Below are 17,204 nucleotides of genomic sequence, written 5' to 3'. Positions count from 1 at the left end.
TTAACATATGCCCAACTTATAGCTTTTGACTTGTTTTTGGCTTAAAAGTATGGTTGTCCAACAGGACGGGACGACATTTAGCCGGGACGGGACGAAATGTGACAGGACAAACGGGACGAAACGGTAGGTCCATCCCGTCCCGCTAACAAACGGGACGGGACGGGACGGGACAGGCTCGCGGGCCTTAAGTGCCGTTTTAAAAAAAAAAAATTATTTAAGCATTAAGTTTGACAACGTCTAGTTTTTTGACAATGACTAAGTTTTTAAAGTTTGTAACGACTAGTTTTTTGACTTATTTAATAAACTTAAATGTTAAAATGGAAATTAGGAAACTAAGTAAAGAATTATAAAATATTAAAACAAAAGACTTGTAATGAAATATTCTAGTAATTATAATAGAGTTATATATAATTTATTTAATATAATTTCAAACTATTAAGTAACTAAGACAATTCAAAAAAAAAAAATCAATGCTTAGAGCCTTTTATTTTATTAATAGAACTTTCAAATCTTACGTACAAGATTTGTGCTCCTTAAGTAAGTGTCTCGTTAAACCCCCCGTCCTACCACTTTTTGTGTGTGCAAATTGTTGCATATATTTTTCACATATAGCACGATGATTGACTTTATCATGTTTAAAAAAATTTCATACAAGTCATATTTTGGGACGTTCAGCCTTAGGCTTACCCCTTACAGGAGGTATAGGGGGTAAAGCTCCAGACCGAGATTGACTCTGCGTTGCAGCTTGTGTTGCGGGACTAGTGGGTGTTTCATCTAATTCTTCTTCCTCATTTTCTTCATCCTCATTTTCTTCGTCCTCAAAAAAATATCATTGCCAAATTGTCTTTATAAAGTTTCATGATCTAGTTGTTCTCCGAAATTAATATTATAACATGCGGGGGTTGGAAAAATGAAGTTTTATCAACATGAGTCATCTCATATATATGTTTTCTAATTCTAGGAGAATGGTTAGGATTAGGACTAGGATTAGGATTACTACTACTTTCACCTTTACTATTTTTTTACTACTTTTTTTTTTTTAATAAGCCAAATACATTTTTAGGTGTCATAATTTAAATACAAAATTAAATTTAAAAAGTTAACTCAAAAATTAAACACACAAATGAAATACGAAAATAGAACATGTAAAGTAAACACAAAATTAAGCACTAAAATGATGCGCAAAAACTATATATTAAAATTAGGAGATGGAATGAGTGCATCGTGATTAAATATTGAAACTTGAAGAAATTGCCCAAAATATTGCTCCAAATACTTGACGACTTAAATTTGAAGCTTGAAAGTTGCTCCAAAAATTTGCCCAAATACTTGAAAGTTATCACTTGAATAGTGAGAAAATTGAGAGAATAATATAGATAGAATGTAAGAGATTTGAGAGAGAATAATTGATTTTTGTGGGAAAAATGAAGAAGTATGGGGGTATTTATAGTAGAAAATATGGCCAAAGTGTAATTTAATAAACTTAGGGGGTATATTAAAAGTTTGGGGAGGAGGGGAGGGGGAGGGGTGTTTTTTTTTCTTTTGAGGGGGGGGGGGGGGGGTAGGCCGAAGTTATAGCCGTTTTTGGTCGTTGGGAACGACTATTTTTGCAATTGAAGCCGTTACCCAACGGCTAAAATTCAAAAAAAAAAAAGGACGCAGGACGGGGCGGGACGGGTCGGGCCGGGACGGGATGAAACGGGACGAAATGGCCATCCCATCCCATCCTGTGTCCCGTTTAACATGGGCCCATCCCGTTTAGAATGAAGTGGGAGGGGATGGGACGGCCCGTCCCGTTGGACAGCCACACTTAAAAGTACAAGACTTTTAAACAGTGTTCTTTTTTGGCTTGCCAAACCCAAATATCTTATTTGCTAGTTTTAATGTAACATATCACAGATTTTGCATGAAAAAAGGGTATTGAGAACGTGGAAATATGACAATGTCAAACTCTATATTCAAGCATCTACGACAATTTAAAAATAAAAAAATGCAAGTTTTTCGTTTCGTTTGATTGTCTAACATTTGGTTCATTCCCGTTCTACCTTCATTTTTAAAAATAAATTTATCTACTCAAGATAGATTTAACTTTTTTTAATATCTTCCAAATACAAAGATATTACTTTCGTTTATTTATTTAGTTTGTTAAGAAACTAATTTACTCTAATAACATCGGATCAGAGTATGGATCAGTAGGGTTAGTTTCTAGAAGATGTGATGTGTATTGTGTACAACTACGACAAAATGCTCATGGAAACATTCACAAAAAAAAAGCCATATGATGAAATGTTTCAAGAAAATTTGAGCATGAGGAGTTGGGTCTGTAATTCAATACCTGCAACATTAGAGGATACTATTAATGCCACCTTATTGGAACCAGAAGAGATTGATTTCAAGAAAAAGTTGCATTCTGTCCTCTATGTTGGAGTTGGCTTCGAATTACACACTTGAATCTCTTAATGAGAGGCTGAACATGAAAGATGTCCTGGAAAATATCAAGAAGATCAAGCTGGAATTTCTTCGCAAATGATGTAGCAAGGTTTATGTGATGATAAGTATCCAACTTTTTCATCGATATTCTCATGTCATTTGGATAGAAATGATTATTTTCTTGTCTATACCATATATAAATGTAGAAAATGAGATTTTTTTCCCCATACAAATATATCCCTTGTAGTAAAAAAAAAAGAACCAAATTGAAGGACATCTTTTTGAAGAGTCTTAATTTAAGAAGGCAACACAAAAGGAAAACAAAGTCCAATGAAACTAAGAAAGAAATTTAAAGTTAAAAAATTTAAGAGTTTCATTTATCAAAGGAAAAATATGAAAATAACTCAAGTCTCTATTACTATTAGTATATTTTTGCGTTTGTAACCATAATGAATGAGCCAACTCAAGTTTGATCCCCTTTAATTTTGAGCAGGTAGTGCCACCTTTTCCTACTGGGTGACACCAATTGAGATGACAACCAATATTTGGTGCGAGATTTGGACTTTCTTGTTTATTGTGCTTTTCTCTTGTGCGTGTTTAAGGTTTGAGTGTGTGCGCGCGCGTATATGTGTAAGTGTGTACTGAAGTTGGCATAGAAGAGTCCCTTGTATAATATTGATGATCATTATTATGTAAAATCAGCTTCCAGAGTCGATGAAGAGCAGTGTAAAATGTTGAACTACACAAGCTATAGGCTCTTTTGGTTACCAAGTTGAATGGAGTTGTTCCAATTAACAGCTTGACTGCAGATTGAAAGCACAGATACAGTCCAGATTTTAGATTTTTCACTCACTCACAAGTCAAAATTGAAATTGAGACTTAAACCAAAAATATTTAAGGTGGGTCCTAATTGGTGAAAAAAACTAAAAGAATGAAAACTCCTTTCCCAAGTACTTAGATCACCCGTCCAATCACTAACACTGGGCAACTAAAATCCAGCGACTCCAAGAAGAAAGCAATTTCCGGTAAAAATCCAACATTGACTGGACCAAGTAGCAGTTAGTAACAAGCATAAAAAATTAGAAACAACTTTGGATTCGTTTCTACATCATTTGGCTTAGGTTTCATACATTTGTTAATCCTCCAATATTGACTCTCAACAAATCAAAAAGTTTCTTTATTTCAATTTTCAATAGTTTCTGTCATTTGCAGCATAAATTTGTCTTCTCACTGACAAAAGACAGCATGACAGCCTCCTATAATCACATACAAAAGCTTCACTCTCTTTGTGGTTCAGTATGTTAGTGGTATCTTCATTAATCCCATAACTCAAAAACCAGAGAGATGCTCACTGAGAACCATGCACCTCTTTTTTCTTGAACCGTTGGTCTTTGGCCAACTGGTTTGCTTAGCCATGGCAAAAACCAATATCACCACCGATCAATTCGCCCCTCTTACTGAAAACAGTCAAATTCCTCATGAATTCGAGTAAGATTCACACGAGAAACCATAAGATGAAATGTCCATATGAAGAGAAAAGAACTTGATCTGAAGAGAGATCTTTTATTAATATGTAATATTTGTACAAAATAATGTGAAACTCTATATTTATATATTTACAATGAACCAGGTCTAATTAAATAAAATGAACCGGGTCTATTAAGGGGGCTGCTTCATCAACTGCAACTTCTTCAAGTGGGCCTCTTCTATATTGGGCATGTGTATTGTTTCATGGGCTCCAACAACCCCCTCAAGCGGGAAGGGGAATCCATTCCAAGCTTGGAGATAAAGGCCCGTTGGCTGCTCCCTAGAAGGGGCTTAGTAAAAATGTCAGCCAGCTGAGAATGAGTAGAAATAGAGCGCAGAGTAATGAGGCCAGCTTTCAAAGCATCCCGAACAAAGTGACAATCCACTTCAATATGCTTAGTACGTTCATGAAAAACAGGATTCTTGGCAATGTGTATGGCAGATTTACTATCACAAAAAACATCAACAGGAACAAGATCTGCCACACCAAGCTCACCCAAAAGTCGAAGGACCCATGAAACCTCAGCAACCAACAACTTGAGTGCCCGGTACTCAGCCTCAGCAGAAGATAGAGCAATTGTGGGTTGTTTCTTAGACTTCCAGGCAATGGGGCAGCCACCAAGAAACACAATAAGGCCACTAACAGACCGACGAGAATCAGCACAGCTTGCGCAATCTGAATCACAGTAACCTTGGAGAGTAAAATCAGGAGAATTACATAACAAGGGTGTGCCAGCCAAGTATCTCAATACATGATAAGCAGCATCCAAATGGCCCAGCCGTGGGGCAGACATGTACTGACTCAAATGTTGAACAGTAAATGATATGTCAGGTCTAGTATGCTGCAAGAAATTTAATTTCCCTACCAACCTTCTATAGACAGATGGATCAGGCAACAATTCCCCAGAATCAGCTGACAACTTAACATAAGGATCTAGGGGAGAAACAACAGGAGTAACAGCAGAACAGTGAAACTCAGAAAGAAGTTCCACAAGGAACTTGTGTTGATTAACCAAAAAACCATTTTCTTGCTTTACAACCTCAAGTCTAAGAAAAAAATGAATTTCACCAAGATCTTTTATCTTAAACTGATCATCTAAAAACTGTTTCAAGGCAGCAATTTCACATAAATCATCTCCAGTCACCAATATATCATCAACATAAACAGCTACTATGGTCAAGGAATTTCCATGCAATTTTCGAAACAAAGAATAGTCATTAACACTAGGATGAAAACCCTTAGACTGAAGAGCCGAAGACAGCTTAGCATACCATTGTCTAAAAGCCTGTCTAAGACTATAGAGGGATTTATTAAGCGTACAGGCTAAAAGAGTAGGAGAATGAGAGGACTGAACAGTCAAACCGGGAGGTATTTTCATAAATACCTCTTCATCAAGATCCCCATGTAGAAAAGCATTGTTAACATCAAGTTGGAAGACTGTCCAATGTCTTTTAGCTGCTATGGACAATAGACATCTAATGGTGGTCAATTTGACCACTAGAGAGAAAGTTTCAGTAAAATCTACTCCTTCCTATTGACTATCCCCTCAAATTACCAATCTAGCCTTGTATCTCTCAATAGAACCATCTGCCCGCTGTTTTATCTTGTAAACCCATTTACAAGGTATAGCTTTCTTCCCTAATGGAAGGGGCATTATAGTCCAGGTGTTATTGGCATCTAAAGCTTGAAACTCCTTCATCATGGCCTCTTGCCAAGCAAGATTAGACACAACTTGATGATAAAATTGAGGCTCCAATAGGCAATTAACATCAGAAGAGGGTAAGACATTAGAACCAGAAATAGAGGTGCATACATAATCATTAGGATAAGCATGAGTTTTGGAAGGCCTACCAGATCTTCTGAGAGGAGGATTAGGATCACATGTTAGGAGTAATAGAAGAAGAAACAGAGGAAGATGTAGAAACAGGAATAGCAGCAGGAATATGACCAGGCACTGGTACATGGTCAGGCATAGAAAAATGAGGGAGTGGAGGAAACAAAGGAGCAGAAGTAGATGCATCAGAATAGGGAAATATGTGTTCGTGGAACACCACATCCCTTGAGTGAAAAATGACCGAGCTGGAGAAGTTGAGCAACCTATAAGCTTTCTTACCAGAACTATATCCAATAAAAACAGATGGAATAGTCCTAGATTAGAACTTAACTCTGTAAGGCTTAGGGACAACTGCAAAACATAAGCACCCAAAAGCTTTCAAATGTGCAAATGAAGGAGAGTAACCAACAACAACTCAAAAGGAGACTTATGTTTAAGTAGAGGTGAAGGAAACCTATTCATGAGGTAGGTGGCAATCAAAACACACTCACCCCAATACTTGAGAGGGAATTTTGATTGAAAGAGGAGTGCCCGGGCAGTTTCAAGCAGGTGTTTGTGTTTCCTCTCCACTTCACCATTTTGTTGTGGTGTATGTGAACAGGAAGTTTGGTGAAGGATACCTTGAGCAGAGAAAAAGGTTTTAGCCTCATTACTTCCTCCCAACTCAAAAGCTTTGTCTGATCGCACAGTTTTAACAGGAGGGGAAAACTGAGTGCTGACCATAGCAATGAAGGATTTCAAAATAGAAAAGGCATTGGATTTAGAGGAAAGCAAGTGGGTCCAAGTGGCTCTAGTAAAGTCATCTACAATGGTCAGAAAATACTTAAAACCATTATAAGTTTGGGTGTGATAGGGTCCCCACAAGTCTACATGAATCAATTGGAAAGGAGTAGTAGAGTGAATGGTGCTTTCAAGAAAGGGTAACCTTTGTTACCTAGCCATGGGACAAATGGAACAAATGAAAGATTGTTTGGGAGGCAATTTATCAGAAAGAAAAGAAATATGCTTCATTTTAGCAAAAGGAGCATATCCTAACCTCAAATGCCATGCATGATCAATAGACAAGGCAGAAGTAGAAATATTAGCACACACAGAAGGATATAAAAGAGAAATGCTCTTATTCTTTATATCAACATTGGCAGTTATGGTATTTATAGAGGAATTAGAAGAAGAAGTATCACAGTCACAAAGATCATTGGGCTGAAGAATGTAGAGACCCTTCTGAAGTCTACCAAGCACCACTGGCTTCTTCATAAAAGGGCCCTGCAACAAAACACATGCATAGGCAGTAAAGAAGGCATTACATTTAAGATGAGCAAGTAGTTGAGATTATAATGAAACGAATGAACAAGTAAGACATTAGGAAGAGAAATGGTTGGGGAAAGATAAAGAGAACCAGTACAATGGACCTTAACTTTGTACCCATTAGGAAGAGTCACAAGGTAAGGCAAAGGTAAGGGCTTAATATCAGTTAGTAAAGATTGGTGAGGGGTCATATGGTTAGTAGCACCAGAGTCTATGATCCAAAAAGTCATCCTCTACTTTAGTAAAATTGCAAACATAAGAAGCACAATTACTGAAAACAAAAGTACCTATCAGACCTGCAAAGTTTGCTGAACCAGATGGAATGTCTTGAGAGGCAGAGGACATTTTGGACTGTTGGAGCAAATTGAGCAGTTGATCATATTGTTCTTTTGTCAAAATGTTGCCCCCAATGTCAAGTGGAATCACCTTGGATCTCTCAGAAGCAGAGTTATCAGTAGCTCCCATGTCAGGTGGATCAAAAATTTGAGCAAATGCAGCTGACCTTTTGAACTTGGAACCAAAACCTGGAGGATACCCATGCAGCTTGTAGCAGTTTTCAATTAGATGCCCAGGCTTCTTACAGTATCGGCACATCAAACTAGAATTCCCCTTCTTAGTAGGATCAAAATTTATCCTTTGAGTGAAAGGCCTTTAAACTCCGGTACTCTCCCTAGTAGTGTCAAATTGCATCCTTCAATTCATAGGTTTCTGAACATTTGTGCTAAAGGAGGCAGATTCTGGACTAAAAACTGAATTTGAACTTCAGCTTGGCTTTCATCCTCAATCAGCATAGCATACACACTGTCAATATCAGGCAAAGGTTTCATTAGAAGAATGTTTCTCCTAACCCCGGTGTAGGTTTCATTTAAACCCATCAGAAATTGATGAACCTTCTGCTCTTCTTCGATCTTCTGAAAGGCCTCTTTACAACTACATGTACAGTCTGGATAAGTGATTGAATAAGTCAACTCATCCCACAGCTTTTTAATGCGACTGAAATAGGAAGCAATGTTAGAGGATCCCTGGGAAATGGAAGCAAGGTCCTTCCTAATTTGAAACACCTTAGTCCCATTCGCTTTCCCATAAAGTTGTTCGATTTCTTTCCAAAGTTTTTGAGCAGATTCTGTATACATCACACTCTCCCTAATTTCAGTCTCTAGACTATTTAGTATCCATGCAGTCACCATGTCATTACAACGGACCCAGGGTTCAAACAACACAGAGTTTTCACTAGGTTTGGGGATTGTCCCATTGATTATCCCCAATTTATTTTTACATGATAATCCAATCAACATGCTTCGTCTCCAACCCCCATAACCCGTGCCATTAAAGGTCTTTGTGACTAAAATTATGCCAGGCGAATCAGACGGGTACAGGTACAAAGGGTGTGACGGTTCAACAGAAGAAGAGATAGTTGAGGTTGAAGAAGTAGTGGCAGTAGTAGTAGACGAATCGTCAATAGGAGCCATTGATAGAAAATTATGCAATTGAAAATTTAGGTTTGAACAAAAAATTAGGGTTTTCACAAAAGTCAGTCAATTTTCACAACACTGATAAGAGCTATAGCTTGAAACAGCAAAACAACTACCAATTGAAAACCGAAACTGAAGGAAAAACACTTAGCTTCGAATCTTCTGTCGAGATCGAAATAAAAACTCAGCAAAAAAAGAAGAACAAATCTGAAGAAATCCCAAAAAATTGACGGAATCAAACTCTAGCTAAACTGAGCGAGGGTACCATCGATCGATGCGGAAACACAAGATCAACAAGCTCCCGAGCTCTGATACCATGAAAACAGTCGAATTCCTCATGAATTCGAGTAAGATTCACACGAGAAACCCTAAGATGAAATGTCCGTATGAATAGAAAAGAACTTGATCTGAAGAGAGAGATCTTTTATTAATATGTAATATCTGTACAAAATAATGTGAAACTCTATATTTATATATTTACAATGAACCGGGTCTAATTAAATAAAATGAACCGGGTCTATTAAGGGGCTGCTTCATCAGTTGCAACTTCTTCAAGTGGGCCTCTTCTATATTGGGCCTGTGTATTGTTTCATGGGCTCCAACACTTACCCTGAAGGCTCAAATCACTTCAGACCCTCAAGGTGTCTTGGCAAAAAATTGGTCTACTTTTATTCTAGTTTGCCACTGGTTTGGAATCACTTGCAGCGCTCGCCACAAGAGAGTAAGTAAAATAGATGTTTCTAACATGGGTGATAGGTATTAGAGGTACCATTCCTAACGAAACAGGAAAACTATCTGTTCTTGTTTCTCATGATACGAGTGGCAACTTTTTGCATGAGGATTTGCCAAAAGAGTTGGTCAATTTATGACGACGAGGCAGCAGCAAACTAGATTATAACAGCTTCAATGGGTAGCTACCATTGTGGTTGGTTTCTTGAATAGGATTCAAATTTTGACTCTAAGAAATAAAGGTTTCTATGGCCCTCGTTTCCAAATTGTCAAGCCTTGAGGTATTGGACCTGTCTTATATTGAAATTCCCGAGGGTGAGACTAACACAACTAATGGACATCGAAAGCAGGTTCTTCCAGCTTCTCAAACAATGCAGTACACTCTGAGAAAGACCACAAGTTCCGCAAATCTTGTCGGACCCTATCTATTGACCAGTAGACTTCACACAAGATCCGGCTCTGTTACTTTTTTCCTAAAATCTTTTTCGAAACAGATGCTGATTAGCAAAAAGAAAAGATGTTGTAGTAGAACTATTTCGCAGTAATGGGTGCACAATTAGCCATTAGGGCTGGGATGAATGCAGTATAGAAGCTATGGGTTTGGCAACACTGCTTTGGCTTAGACACTGTATATGTATTATGAAATCTACTAGCCCATGTAACTCAAATAGTCAGTTGGTACGGTGACATTGCAAACCATAAAGTTTAAATCTTGGATCCGCCCCTAACCAGGGCACCGCTTTAAAATGGTGACATTACATAATGCTTTAATTTCCATCAATATGTTGATCTTTTATAAGAGATACTATACAACAATAGGGGGGAAACTACAAGGTAAAAATTTACTTACTGCGGCAAAACTGAGGCAATTAGTTCAGCTGGCAAGTTTGAAAGCATCAATGAACAGACCATAAGTAAAACCCATCTTAAAATTGTTCAAAAGAGCAATTGGAAAAGTCACTTTAGGCCGACTGTAATAGAAGCGCGTCACATACTCGGTAATTAAGACGCAGACTACAGCAGCAATGACATCATTGACTCCTAAAGCACCAAAAGATAGAGAAATTATCTGAGCCACATAAAATCCACCCAGCAATGATATACCTCCAAATAGTGCCCTCCTTGATGGGCTTTTAAAATAATTTCTTGAAATCTCTGGCACGACACGAATAATATCAACCAGTCGCCGAGGCCCTCCGCCATTATCTTGCAAAGCCTCAACTCTGAATAATGGTCTCGGAATAGATGCTTCATTTGCCCTAGTTAAAGTCCCAATTTTTGGATTAATAATGCCATATCTGGTAAGGGTTGCTGGAGATGTGAAAGCCAGAGAATGTACCATTTTTCATATCTTCTCTGCAATTAAATGAGTCAGCAACTACAAGGCATAAGAACATGAAACCCAATCCTCTGATCAATTAAAAGGAATTTTAGATTCATGACCTCAGAAACACCTAAAAAGCTTTTGTTTTCCTTAAATGCCCCCAACAAAGACGCTAGCAGCACTTTAACTAGAGGAGTTTTTTGTCTTTTCAGGAAAAGAAAAACAACCCGGCTATGGATCTTCCCCTTCTTCCAGGTAGCTTTGTGTTTAACCAAAAAAATGGAATTTTGACTAAAGCTATAATTTAGAAGAACACGGGTTACTGATAATCGCAAGAATGAATAAAAGAAAGCAATTCGGATAGCAAGAATATCAAAAGAAGACCAGTAAACCAAAGTATATTTAGATAATATTTCGTGTCCGTACAATTGATCAGTTATCTCGCTTTTATAGCTTTCTGAGATATGCGTTTTGCCTTTGTCATAATAAGGCTATTATGGGCAGTTTAATGGCATTAAATGCTACGTTACATAATCATTATATTTAAGACAGATTCTCTAATGTTTTTAGCATTTAATGCTTATTAAATACTGTATTTGGACTCTCATGTGTTGCCAGATTCATTCCCTTGATTCTTCTTGATTCTTGAACTTAAATGTTCTTGAATATGTACGGGCGCTGAATCCTTTGAATAATCGCTCGTGCCTCTTCCTTTGCCTTTGCTCGTATCCATTGCTACTCGTGCCTCTTGGCTAGTTGTAATTTTTTGACCATTTGACCAGTCTACGTGTCACGACACGTCATCTCCATACTACTTTAATATGTAAACTCAATTTTTCCCAATACAGATAGTTCCCCCACTTGCCATTTATTCATCAATTGAATATTTGGGTAGTGGATTTTATTAAAACGGGAATTTTTGTCACCATTAATGCTGTGACAGAATTGACGCTTCAATTGTCACTTCCATTTAATGCGTTTCACACGTGTCTCCTTCCTATTAGTTCTGCAGTTTTGCAGCACTTTTTAGGCTTTCTTTTCGGCTTCCCTGTTTACGAAGTGTCAGTTATCATTATTATGGTCCTTCCATCATTACACTTTTCCCTTTGACGGTTGCTTATCAGTATAAATATAATTTCTTTCTTTGTCTTTTACCTCATAAAGTTTATTGAACACTTTATTTCTCAAATCTCTGTTTGTTTCTTCCCCGTATCATCCTTCTTCATTATGTCTTCATCGAACCCTAACCCTAAAAGGGTTTCCATTGTTGATACCTTCCCTAGTGCTCCTAGTAGGGACAGAAGGGGAAGTAGGCACCGTAGTTCGGGATCTGCACGAGGCTCTTCTGTTTTATCTCTTAGTTCTGGTCCTTCTTCTAGAATCAGAGGTTCCCTTTCTAAAAAATCTTCTTCTAGGGGTAAAGAACCTTCTGAACCATTACGCGAGCTTTTAGTAGAAGAGATAGTCCCTACGGAACTATCTTTTTATCATGATAGGGAATCACTTAGGAATCAGATTTCTGCTTTAGATCGTGCTGATGTTTTTCCCACTCAAATTACAGAAATTTTGACTCATGTAGTTCATAAAAACTGCCATTGGAGTGATGACTTTCCCATTATCATCCCTAACCCAAATCAAAGAATTACCTCTTACTTAACCGGGTTTTCTTTTGTTTGTACATACCCTTTCATTTTAGGGTTTAAACCAGCTATTGACCCAGTTATTCTTGAGTTTTGTCGGTTCTTTAATGTTTGTTTGGGTCAAATTGGCCCAATCATATGGAGTGATGTTGCCTGTTTGAGGCATTTAACCAATACAGCTGGTGTTCCCTTTACTTTCCCTCACCTAATTCATCTTTACTCCCCTAGGCTTTTTTGCAATGGTATTTTTACACTAGTAGCCAGGAGTAAGAGGGTTTTGGTGAGCCCTGAGGATGACAAGGACCGTGGCTGGTATGCCCGATTTGTTGCTGCCCCCACTGCTGGTTTAGTGGGTGAAGATAACGTTCCCTTCCCTGAGAAGTGGAATTTTGCACGTAAGTCTTTTATCCTTCTCGTTCCTTTTTCCTTCAAATTTATCAACTTTTCTAATATTGCTTTCCTCTCTTTTTTTTAGCAACCATGGGAATTGTGGAAGATGTTCCCAATTTCCGTGATTGGGTAGACAAGTTACCGAAGACCGCACCAATGGATGGTAGGTCTTGGAAGACACTTTCTAACCGTTTTGGTTGGAAAGTAAAGACTCATGGTAAGAGCTTCTATTTTGTTTCATCTTTCATGCATATATTTCTCTTTATGGCTCTAATTTCAATCATCTTTTTATCAGGATTTGCTATTCGAGGAGTTACTGCCGAGGCAGTTACGGCTTCCCGTGTCTCTTCTGGAACCCATATCTCTTTAGAAAGGGCTCAAGAAATAGTATTGTGTTCCTCGTCGAAGAAAAAAGCCGTTGAAAAAGAAGATTCCGAAGAAGAGGAAGATGGGAGCTCTTTGGTGACAAGGCCACAAGCTCGAAGACGCATAATTTTTGATGACGAAGCAGAAACATCTCCCCGTCGTTCCGTTCCTATTATCGAGTCCATTGTGACCCCGGTAGTAATTCCTGACGACGACATTGACCCTGGTGATACTCGTGAGTCCATTGAATAGCTTTTTATTAGCGGTTTTGATAGTGGGAGTTTAGGGCCTATTTTAAATGAAACACCCCTAGCCTCTTTTTCAACTCCCGTGCATGTGATTCCTTCGTTGCCAACCCCAGCTGTTACTGTTCCTTCCTCAACTGTTCTTACCTCTTCTACCACTCCTCCTTCGATAATTCCTCCTCCAATCTTTCATCATACTGAAGTGGGTTCTTCAAGTAGAAGTGCCGCTATGAGGAGGGTGGTTATTGAAGTTCCTGTTGAGAGCAGCCTTTTGAGGAAATCTGGTCAGGAGGATGTATGGCTAGAGCCTTTAATTGGCCCAATTGAAAAAGAAAAGCTGGAGAGCCATAGTTCCTTGACTCTGATGAATGATATTGTGCATGCTACTTTGAAGGTATTTACCTTCTCTTTTTTTTACTTTGTAATTTTCCTATCTTTTGGATTCTTATTTCCCTTCCCCTTTTCTAGGCCAATCTTATCGGCACAGAAATGATGAAAAGAATTACCTCCTCAGAGAAGATTGCACGTGATTCTCAGATAGAGGCATTCAATTGGAAGGAACAGTACGAAAGCTTGCAAATTGATATGGAATATTTGGAAGAGAGTAAGAGTACCTTGAAGCAACAGGTTCGAGCCTTGACTTCGGAATTGGGGATTGTAAAGGCTTCTTTGAGTCAAGCAGATAAAGAAAGAGCTCGTCTTGAAACTTCCTTCTCAGAGCAGCTATCCAAGGCTAGTGAAGAGAACAGAGAGTTAAGGTTCTCTTGAGTCAAAAAGAAACTTATGCTGGGGAGCTCGTGAAAAGCTTAACTCAAGCACAAGAAGACCTTCGAGTCTCTTCTGATAAGGTGCGTGCTTTAGAAAGCTCCCATGCCTCTCTTCAAACTTCTTACAACTCTGCCTTGGCTGAAAATGATGAGCTCAGGAATGAGATTGCTGATTGGGAAAGGGATTATGAGACCCTTGAAGAAAAATCTGCTATTGAGGCAAGTTGGGCATTTTTGAATTCAGCCGTGATACCCTGATTGAAGCTGGCTAAGAAAATTTCAACTTAGATTCTAAGTTGGCTAAGATCAATGAAACCATTGAGAAAGCTCAGCAAACTCAAGATTTTCCTTCTCCTGTGGCCGAAGCTTCCGTGAATGTTGAAGTTGATATGGGTATCCCAACTCTTCCAAGCCCTGTAGAGCCTGTTGCTGCGAATCAAGCTCAACCCGCAACTGTTGATTCTCCTGCCCAAGTTGAGCCCGTTGCCGTTGATGCACCTTCTACAGTTCCCTCATCTTTCTAGTGATAAATTTAAACTGTTTGAATTCTCTCTTTTTTGCAGGTACCTTTTTGGAAGGTTATGTTTAAAACCCTTGGTTTCGTTTGAGGGTTTGTTTTGGAAAACACAAGTCCCCAGACCTTTCATGGGGCAATTGTATAAACAATTTGCAGCTTTATGACTAAGTTTTTACTTAGTCTTAAGTTTTTTAGTATTTTAGAAGTTTTCTTGTTACTATCTTGAACTTCTATTTAATTCATTCTTGCCTTTATTTCTAAGGACTTATAGAATAATCTGCATTTTTATTGTTTTAGAAAATGCTTCTGCTAACTTCATGAATAACTAAATTAAACATGAATTTTAAAAGAGGGCCCTTTTATATTTCGACACTTAATGAAGAAGACGTCTCAACTTCATAATGGTGTTAACATATGATAAAAGAAATAGGAACATACATGTTTCTTTTGAAATAACATTGACAAGTTTTTATTTGAACTTTGTCTAGTTTTGAATAATACTTTACATGTATTTGAATTACATCTATAACTTTCTCGTAACTGTTTTTCTTGTAACAGATTTTTAAGAAATAATAATAAACACGAGGTTTTCCTTTATAACCCGTTTCAGAATGATAAACACGAGGTTTTTCTTTATAACCCGTTTATAGCTTTTACCCTAACTACAGTAAAGTTTTCTTTGGCCTTGGCTCGTGACTTCTTGACTTTTACTCTGCACTTGACTCTTTCAGGCTTGATTTTTCCTCAATCTTCTTTGCCTTCTTTATATACATGCCCGTGTATATTATGTAGTCCCCCAAGTGTTTGAGTGTTGAAGTATGAAGCCTCGAGCACTTGATTGTTTCTCTCATTTGGTCCTTTTCCTGAAAAGGAAAAAACTTACGGGACTCGGAGGTGCGATTATAGATGAAGACTGCTTAACCCGTTTGTATTTATATCAGAATAATTGTAACCCTAGGCCAGGAATTTTAGTTTATTCCGTGTGCCTTACAGGTCGTGACTCATCATTTAGTACGGGTTAGCTTTTTGCCTATCATCTAAAATCGTTAGTAAAATTTTAACAATTCAAAAATAAACTTTAAAATATGGGTACCTGACCGTGGGTATTCCTTAGAAATAGTATCTCTTCAGGTGAACAGCGTTTCAATGCGAAGGTAGTATTTTGCCATCCATTGTTTCCAAGACTTAGTTTTCATGTATTAGCTGTCTTTGTAGATTGAAAAACCTTTTTAAGCACAAAGTCCCCAATTTTGAAGAATCTGAGGCATGCTTTCCGGTTGTAGTACCGTTCTATGACTTGCTTTTGTGCTGCCATTCTTACTAATGCAGCTTCCCTTCTTCTTTCAAGTAAATCGAGGTTTACACGCATTTCTTCGTCATTAGACTGTTCTGTTGCATGTGTGAACCTCGTACTTGGCTCTCCTACCTCAACCGGAATTAAAGCTTCTGCTCCATAAACCAATGAAAATGGTGTTTCTCCGTACTTATTTTTGTTGTTGTGCGATATGCCCATAAAACACCTGGTAGCACTTCTGGCTAATTTTCTTTTGACTCTTCTAAACGCTTCTTTAAATTATTGATTATAACTTTGTTTGTTGATTCTGCTTGTCCATTACCCACCGGATGATAAGGTGTAGATGTAATCCTTTTAATCTGCCAACTTTGAAAAAATTCCGTGATTTGAGTTCCTATAAACTGAGGGCCATTATCACATACGATCTCCTTTGGTACACCGAATCGGCATATGGTATTCCGCCAAATAAAATCTCTGACTTCCTTTTCTTGCACCTGTTTGAATGCTCCTGCCTCTACCCATTTAGTAAAATAATCAGTGAGTACGAGCAGAAATTTTACATGTCCTTTTGCTTGTGGTAATGGACCCACGATATCCATCCCCCATTTCATAAATGGCCACGGTGCAATGACCGGATGTAATAACCCCGCGGGTCTATGCATATTGTTACCGTACCTTTGACATTTATCACATTTGGCCACGAAACTTTCTGCTTCTTCTTCCATTTTAGGCCAGTAATAACCTGCCCTAATTAAGGTTCTTACCAATGATCTTCCTCCGGCGTGATTCCCACAATGCCCCTCGTGTATTTCCCTCATTACGTACTCCGTTTGAGAAGGTCCGAGGTATCTGGCTAAGGGACCACCGAACATTTTATGATATAGGCTGCCCTGGTNAGCTATAATTTAGAAGAACACGGGTTACTGATAATCGCAAGAATGAATAAAAGAAAGCAATTCGGATAGCAAGAATATCAAAAGAAGACCAGTAAACCAAAGTATATCCAGATAATATTTCGTATCCCTACAATTGATCAGTTATGTCCCTTGGAGTTAGTTTGCTCCATTTGATTTGGAGCAGTTATTGGGTTTTGGTACGATATTTTTGTATATATATATATATATGGGTATGACGAGGCCCAGTCCCATCTTTTATACAGATGTACACTTTATCAGAGGGATATGTAGCTGGTTCGTCATTATTAGTACGCCCCCCTAGGCAAGGTTCACAAGCATCGGCCGGTCGTGGTAGTGGTAGAAGTGGAGCATCTAGCTCGAGCGGTTCTCATAATCGCATTTATGCAATAGTGGGTCGACCGGATCAGGAGTCGTCACCGTGATGTTGTTACAGGTATGTTATCAGT

At 38.2% G+C, this 17,204-nt stretch overlaps 2 protein-coding genes across 2 annotated transcripts; both read right to left on the bottom strand.

Annotated features, from left to right (window-relative positions):
• Window positions 1-7,795: 7,795 nt before the first annotated feature.
• LOC109205653 lies at window positions 7,796-8,566 on the bottom strand. The gene has a single exon (XM_019368387.1). It carries the CDS (start codon window positions 8,564-8,566, stop codon window positions 7,796-7,798), a length of 771 nt encoding a protein of 256 aa, XP_019223932.1.
• A 1,606-nt stretch (window positions 8,567-10,172) lies between these two features.
• On the bottom strand, window positions 10,173-10,640 carry LOC109205652 (ycf20-like protein). The gene has a single exon (XM_019368386.1). It carries the CDS (start codon window positions 10,638-10,640, stop codon window positions 10,173-10,175), a length of 468 nt encoding a protein of 155 aa, XP_019223931.1.
• Between the last annotated feature and the right edge of the window lie 6,564 nt (window positions 10,641-17,204).

Source organism: Nicotiana attenuata, unplaced genomic scaffold, assembly GCF_001879085.1.
Source record: "Nicotiana attenuata strain UT unplaced genomic scaffold, NIATTr2, whole genome shotgun sequence".
Classification (NCBI taxonomy): domain Eukaryota; kingdom Viridiplantae; phylum Streptophyta; class Magnoliopsida; order Solanales; family Solanaceae; genus Nicotiana; species Nicotiana attenuata.
This window is presented reverse-complemented; position numbering and strand designations above follow the sequence as displayed.